Source organism: Ylistrum balloti, unplaced genomic scaffold (genome assembly GCF_031769215.1).
Source record: "Ylistrum balloti isolate Yb309-2 unplaced genomic scaffold, AGI_CSIRO_Ybal_v1 Utg369636, whole genome shotgun sequence".
Classification (NCBI taxonomy): domain Eukaryota; kingdom Metazoa; phylum Mollusca; class Bivalvia; order Pectinida; family Pectinidae; genus Ylistrum; species Ylistrum balloti.
Window position 1 is genome coordinate 1140209 of NW_026781899.1, and position 8223 is coordinate 1148431.

Below are 8223 nucleotides of genomic sequence, written 5' to 3' on the forward strand. Positions count from 1 at the left end.
AAAATCATAACGTAAACTTGAAGTTAATTGAATTTTCCGTAAATGTTCATATGTGTATAGCTGTTACAATACAGGACAGAAATCTGTCATACACATTGATTTTTTCACCGATGGAAATAAATCGAAAATTACTGCAATCTTTGAATGCGGAATTTATCTGTTACTATCCTGGTGTCCTATGAGATCACTAATTTCACCATGTATAATACAAAATCATGCACGTATCAAATAGACTACAAGATCGATGTGCACGCAATGGCCGAGTGGCCATGGTACAGACAATATACATGAACGCCAGGTAGTGTCACCACACACATCGGGAGTGAATACAATTCACGTGCCTTGTACGTAAACATTTTGTAGGAAAGTTATACCAACATTTCTCATGCAGTTTCCGAAATGTCCAGCATGCGTTCTCCTTCCCCAGGGTCTAAAGTCGGACGCAAAACTCTGACGTTTCGGAAGTCTGTACCACGGGCAGCACAACAACCAAACCTTAAACACTTGACCCGGCTTCCCCACAGCCATTCCCGATCGCGGCTGACCTTCCCTTTCACGGCACGGATGATCTGTATGGTTAGGACCGTCCGTCTCAGAGATGGCAATTCCGGATTCAGTTACGACAGTAAGTATATAGGTTTAGGTACGAATCAGGTCACCCCGTCTGGTAACATTATCAGACCAGTCGTTACACCACCACAATGGTTAACGTTAAACAGAGAGCAATGAGTCGACCAGGGGCCAAAACACGAAATATATTTCTTAAGAAAGAGACAGTGTCTGAGGAGACAATATCATTACGAGTGAAAATTCAAATTCCAGATTTAGGCGTCTTTCTCAAATTATGCCAAGGAAACATCCGCTACAGTTGTTACATCATGCAGGGGTATTTGGTACTTGGTACTTTGGTACTTGACAGCACAGGTCGCCTTATTAGCCTCAGCTAGTGAGGATTTATTTGTAGAGTAGTAGAGTGTCCGGCTAGAGACCGAAGGGTCGCCAGTTCGAACCCCAGCGGTTTTTCATTACTCGTTCCTATTACAGATTTGGTGCCTTTAACCACTCCAAGGTTAGAAGCTATAGGAGATTGAGATGCTTCCTTGGAGATGTTGAATCTGGGTTATTGTTGTCTTTGGGGTCAAAGACTTTGTGAAGGAGGGAGTAGTGTAGAAGTTGTGAGCACAGGTCGCCTTACTAGCATGGCTATTGAGAATTTCCCTTCAGTCGAGAGGCTGATTATCCGGCTTTAGACCGAAGGGTCCCTAGTTCGAACCCCAGCAGTGACAAGATGTTTTTCATTACTTCCTATTAAACTTGGTGCTGATGACTAATCTGGCTTGATTCGTCTTCACATGTTGTGTCTGTCTATATCCACCAGACGGTCTAAAGTTTGCTTTCTGAACTTGTGATTGTTGACACTGGTGTTGAGAGGGAATGTGACTTTCCCCGTATTTTACATGAAGCAGTGATATCTTAAAAGACCTATTACTGCCTGTTGTGTAGGATTCGAGTACTGGTTGATAACAAGGAAGAGTCGCTTCCCCTGGAATTGGATGACACTACATAAACGGGAAATGGTATTGTGTTGCATGACGAGACGTAGTTTCTTTCCTCTCCCTTTGTCTATTTTCGTCAACTGTAAATAAATACCTACTCTATTCCCCTTGTTCATCAAGCATGACATCGGAACAGATTTTTAAGCACGAATACTAGAACTTCAAAATTCAGTGTGAGTTGTTGACATTTCGTTGTAAAATAATTTTTTTTTTTTACTTCTTTAAGACAACGCTTGACCATTCGTAATACTGTGCAAGTTATGAGTCAAATATATGTATACTTAAAAATGATGAAGATCTTGGGATGAATAAGGTTCGGGTGTCGTCGGTGACGTAGAGCCCACTGAATGGGTTGAAAGGGCCTGCTGTGGTCGAGTAATTATTTGTTGGCGTGCGTGAGTGTCATTTTCGTATTCAGACCAGACAAGCATCAGAATACGATGTAAATATTGTAAATTAAAGCTTCATTTCATGAGAAAGTGACCATGAACAGCCGCCATATACAATACAAGTCAGTATTGTTTGTCACTTGTGACTCCCGTTTCACGCCTGTATCATTACTTGTCCTAAAATAGGGGCTATGGAATGGGGGAAGGATTTCCCAGCAGCGAATGGCACACATCAGTCCCCTATCGACTTCATGTCCGCTGGAGCCCAGTATGACCCAACCATGGCCAAAACACCACTGACCATCAACTACTGTACTTCACGTGAGACAGACATCCTCAACAACGGCCAGAACCTGATCGTATACCCGAAAAGCAAGGGAGGTAAGTAGTTCAAGCAATGAACAAGGGAGGTAAGTAGAACAAACGCAAAACATCTCCCCGATAATCATTATCCACAGTCCCGGGGCAAAAGGTGTAGAAACTGGCCTGAGTCGTTTACAGTATCTTGTAGTAGATATAGGTTTTTGTGTGGTTGGCAAATATGTCTTTACCGTAATAATTTAACATTGGCGTACGAAGTTGTCAAAATGTGTGCCCCCTCCCTCGTTTCTTTCGCTACTAGAAAGAATAAGACGGCGAAAAAGATGATTTTCCGGGATTTTCTAATGTGACCACAACAAATGGAATTTGTAAAAATTGATTTAATAAAATCAAAATTCTGTGTGTCAAGAAATGATAACACATAGAAATAGTGAGGATGCGCAGTCAAACACATACAAACTGCACACTATTAATTATTTTAGTGTCAAGAAATCAGACAGGTAAAACCGCTGTGATCTACCGCAAGGATTGTTTTTTAAATAAACAATTAGATAACAAATTAATAGAGAGTAGGCCTACACATTAGAACGCCTTGGTCCTTTTGACAAAAAATTTATTTGTGACAACTGTTTTTTATCATACTGTGTTAAAATTGCCCGTCTGAGATATCAATAACAAAGATTACCAGTAATTAGAATATGACGGTAAATTCTAGGATCCCGGGAAGTAACAGATACTGCTTTAAAAGATCAGATGATATTTGTAGAGTCAAAATACAATTATTTACACTTTGGTTTCCAGCTGAGACGTCCGTCCGGTTTGATATAGCTCAGCGGTCTAGTGAGTATAGGGTAGAGTGGGCGAGCGAAATATCTAATTTCATGGTGTTTTGTGATATGTTGTTGAACACAGTATCGCGTTTTGTGGTGTAATCATAGATTCATAGATATTTTCTGAGGATGTGTTGTACAATAATGAACCTTGTCGCATGGTATTAGAATAAGCACAATCATTTTAAAATATTTTGTGATCGTTTGTGATGAGACATTTTGTGATCGTTTGTGCTGAGACATTTTGTGATCGTTTGTGATGAGACATTTTGTGATCGTTTGTGCTGAGACATTTTGTGATCGTTTGTGATGAGACATTTTGTGATCGTTTGTGATGAGACATTGTGATGAGACATTTTGTGATCGTTTGTGATGAGACATTGTGATGAGACATTTTGTGATCGTTTGTGATGAGACATTGTGATGAGACATTTTGTGATCGTTTGTGATGAGACATTTTGTGATCGTTTGTGATGAGACATTGTGATGAGACATTTTGTGATCGTTTGTGATGAGACATTTTGTGATCGTTTGTGATGAGGCATTTTGTGATCGTTTGTGATGAGACATTTTGTGATCGTTTGTGATGAGGCATTTTGTGATCGTTTGTGATGAGACATTGTGATGAGACATTTTGTGATCGTTTGTGATGAGACATTTTGTGATCGTTTGTGATGTGGCATTTTGTGATCGTTTGTGATGTGGCATTTTGTGATCGTTTGTGATGAGACATTGTGATGAGACATTTTGTGATCGTTTGTGATGAGACATTTTGTGATCGTTTGTGATGAGGCATTTTGTGATTGTTTGTGATGTGGCATTTTGTGATCGTTTGTGATGTGGCATTTTGTGATCGTTTGTGATGTGGCATTATGTGATCGTTTGTGATGAGACATTTTGTGATCGTTTGTGATGTGGCATTTTGTGATCGTTTGTGATGTGGCATTTTGTGATCGTTTGTGATGTGGCATTTTGTGATCGTTTGTGATGTGGCATTTTGTGATCGTTTGTGATGAGACATTTTTTTCGTTTTTATATGATACATTTACTGATATACAATATAAGTTTTGTGATATCAGAAATTGCATTTTACACAATGGTAATTTACGTTCTGATTTATCAAACCGTTGTTTGTGTAATTGTGTGACACGCTATCCCAAATTTCGTTGAACATTTGAATGATATCTATTTGTTATATTGTTCTCAGAAAGAAAAATTTACAATGTAAAATTTCTTCAGGTAACAATTCGTTGCTTGATAACCATTCTTACTTGGAGTAAATTGTATACATGAATAATTGTTAACCATATTGCTATATATATATATATTGTGTGTGTATTGATTACTTTAAAACATTTTTTAAAAATAATGTCGACGTTTTCTTGCAGTTATTTCAGGCGGTCCTTTACCACCTGGACATGAGTTCGAACTTGCGGAGATTCGGTTCCACTGGGGCTCCACCAATAACAAGGGGTCCGAGCATCGCGTTAACGGGAAGGCGTTCCCTATGGAGGTATTCTTCGCAGTCCCGAGTTTATATTGAATGTACTCTTCACGGTCTTACATTTCATCCATCTTGTTTTTTTTTCTGTAGTACATTTGTATTGGTCTTTTATGCACCAAAACCAAAGGGTATTCCCCATGCAATGTAAAAAAAATATTTTTCAATAACGATTTATTTTGATTAGAAAAATAAAAATATGTAAACATTCATTTACATATGTCATATACGTTATTAAGGATAAATCTACTTAGTTGTCCTAGTTGTTATGGTTACCTATGGTCTGCCATTTCAGGTTCAGTTTGTGCATTGGAATGCCAGTTTGTATTCCAGTATGGAAGATGCGTGCGGTAAGCCGAATGGAACAGCTGCTATATGTCTGTTTGTCCAGGTAAGTTCGGAAAATTAGATATTGCTTAGAATTTCATCGGAATGACTGTATGTCCTGGTCAGGGACGCATGATTCATCCAAATATATATATATATATATACATAACTATCTGTTGATTAAAAGACTATTTACATATGTTTAGCGTCCACGTGATAGTATCAACCACGTATTATCAGTCGTCAGACATAATCAACGGGGTAGAAACACTAGTCAGATATAATCACGTGATAGCGTAAGCAGTCAGATGAAATCACGTGATAGCGTAAGCAGTCAGATAAAATCACGTGATATCAACAACAGCCATATATAATCACGTGATATCATTGTCAGTCAGATATATCACGTGATAGCGTAAGCAGTCAGATAAAATCACGTGATAGCGTACACAGTCATATGAAATCATGTGATATCATCAACATTCATATATAATCATGTCATAGCATCAACAGTGATATATAATCACGTGATAGCGCAAAGTGTAAGAAATAAAGGCATGATTAATGAATAATCACCTGATGACGTCACGTACGAGTATCAACCACGTAATGTTGCCACACAAAGGCATCATCAGTTTACAAACTGCCACAAAGCGGGGATTTTCCATCATGACATACTGCATAGTGCGTCTTAAACTTGAAATCAACATTTCTAACTCGCTATGAAAATAAATACTAAGTGGGCGAAGGGGAATAACTCTGCCATACACAAGACCATTCATTCATTTTTTTCTATCTCCACAGATAGGAAGAGAAAATGCAGCAGTTAAATCGCTTATCAGTGATTCTATATGTGACATCATTTTCAAGGTAAGTTATTTTAATCACAGAGGTGACATTAAAAGCAAGAACATCTGATGCTTCAAATTCATTTCCATAAAAAAACACGTGATTTTTATACAAAATATAAATCGTTATACATTTTAGCACTGCATCAATTACAAACTGTTTTTACATCACAGTTAAAATAATTTGTGTCGTTATGTGATACTATATTTATTTAGAAGAATCGAGCATCATATAATTCGCCAGTTTTATAATTTGATCACTTGATTTACAATTTGGCTCGAATAACATTTGCCGAATATTAAATAAAAATAAAGAAATTTTTGTTTGTAAAATTTCTTATTTGCATATCTAGCCCGGATGACAATTGCATTAATGACCTCGATTGACCTCGACGCGTCATCAATATGACGACAACTGTATGACCCCTAAAAGTTGTCTGATATAGTATATTTTTGTCGTCACGACTCCTGAACAAGGAGAAGCAGATTTCTTAAAGGTCACTGGCAAAATGCAAATGATTTTTTTCGTTATTGCACGATTACATATATTGTTTTCTTTGTGTCTATTACACTTCCCCAGTAGAACTCAATTTGCGTTAGTATAATCAGCTCAATGGATGTCCTCAATAATTAACTGGTGCTCAAATTTTTTGGGCTGTCTTAATATGTACTCCTGTCAAACTCGTTTTAAAACGGGATGTTTATCAAACTTATAGCGTACATTCATTGTTTTGTCACGGTATTTGTACAATGATGTTTATTATTTCGAACGAAAAACAAAGAAAAAGAATTCCATATATACGCATAATGTCTTAAATGTTAAACTTACGAATTTTATTTCTGCCTAGTGACCTGATTTGATATGTGTTTACTTTGAAGAAATGTCATCAGCATTGTTATTTCAGGGACGACAGAAAACAACAAACACTCCTTTCAACCCTGTCTGTCTACTTCCGGGTAAGTGTCTACTGTATAGACTCCAACTAGGGCGTGTAAAAATACGTTAAATTTAGCTGACAAGATAATTTATCTTAATTTGATGAAAAGAACACAATAATCAAACACTAACTCTGTATGAATATTCATTAAGAGACGTGTCTAGGATTCGAAAATGGGGATGGAGATGGGGTCAAATGGAGAAAGTCGGAGGTCAAGGTGTTGATGTTGGTGATAGAGGGTATTAGACCTCCTTCCGTCGTCTCATCTATAAATGGTTAAATGAGAAATAACAATTTCTGTTTTCTGAAAAAATCGCCAAGTATTTCAGTATTTACACAACACCCTAGTATATTTGGCTTTGCCCGTACACCACTTCGATTTAACTAGTTCGAGAAACTTCGTTCTCGTAATATTTTTTATGCTACATTCTTTTTACTGAAAATGAGATGAAAAGACATTTAACATTCACAATTATATGTAATAATCCTTGGAATGCAACACACGATTGGTTTTAGCACATATAATTATGAAACTAACAATTTGACGGTATTTTGAAATATTATTAACGACAGACCCCGACCTACGGGACTACTGGTCATACGAGGGATCACTGACCTTTCCTCCCTGTTTTGAGAACACTACGTGGATAATGTTTCGGTACCCGCTCCTGGTGTCCCCCGGACAGGTAGGTATATCCCGTTAATTAACACTTACTCTTCCTGGACAGGTGAGGAATCCATGTATTCGTTTCGTGGAAAACTTAATGATATAAGAGTTACCTCCCTTCATACATTATTTCTTGCCTACAGAAATGCAGTGACATGATTTGAAATGTCTTAATTTATTTGTCGTGATGGTTACTTTAATTGAGCAAATATATAACCATTTATCCGATATATCTCGAATTCTGTCGATTTTAATGTATTTTATTACTTATTTCGTCAGATAGAAGAGTTCCGTCGACTTTTGTGCTACAGTAAAGGAGATTCGCCGGGAAAGACATCAAGTGGACGGCTGGTGGACAACTTCCGCCCAGTACAGCCCTTAAACGGGAGGGTAGTGAGGGCTTCATTTCAATAGAAGTGATTACAGTAAATATGTTATGGGAGACAGCACATATTCCGTGTGATGGACCTCAAACTGAATTTAAAATGTACCTTATACCTGTAGGACAATTCCGAAAACATTTAAAATGGTTTGATGTGCTTGTTTGTTAGAGTCAAACGTGCACCATGATTAACATGACGTCACGATGATCATTGACACCGAATATGTTATAAAATTGTATTAAATAAATTATTTAGTCTGTGAAAAGGACTATACAAGCGATAGGATAACAATTTGTATACATTTTGTAAAAGTTGGACAGTCGTTGTATTTAGCACCATAACGACGAAATCGACAAATGGATCAGCTGACTTCGTCATCACGAATTCAGTCATAAAACAAATACATGAAATGTTACAGTTAGAGTAATAACGTTGAAAAATATGTCAGTTATGCAATCGGTAC

At 37.4% G+C, this 8223-nt stretch overlaps 1 protein-coding gene across 1 annotated transcript; it reads left to right on the forward strand.

The window, feature by feature from the left end:
- The first annotated feature begins 399 nt into the window (after positions 1 to 399).
- Positions 400 to 7791, forward strand: LOC132553448 (carbonic anhydrase-related protein-like). The gene is made up of 9 exons (XM_060217697.1): positions 400 to 625; positions 2132 to 2326; positions 3068 to 3106; positions 4485 to 4609; positions 4893 to 4988; positions 5729 to 5794; positions 6678 to 6729; positions 7284 to 7396; positions 7657 to 7791. The coding sequence occupies exons 1-9, from the start codon at positions 400 to 402 to the stop codon at positions 7789 to 7791; spliced, it is 1047 nt and encodes a 348-aa protein (XP_060073680.1).
- Positions 7792 to 8223: the final 432 nt, after the last annotated feature.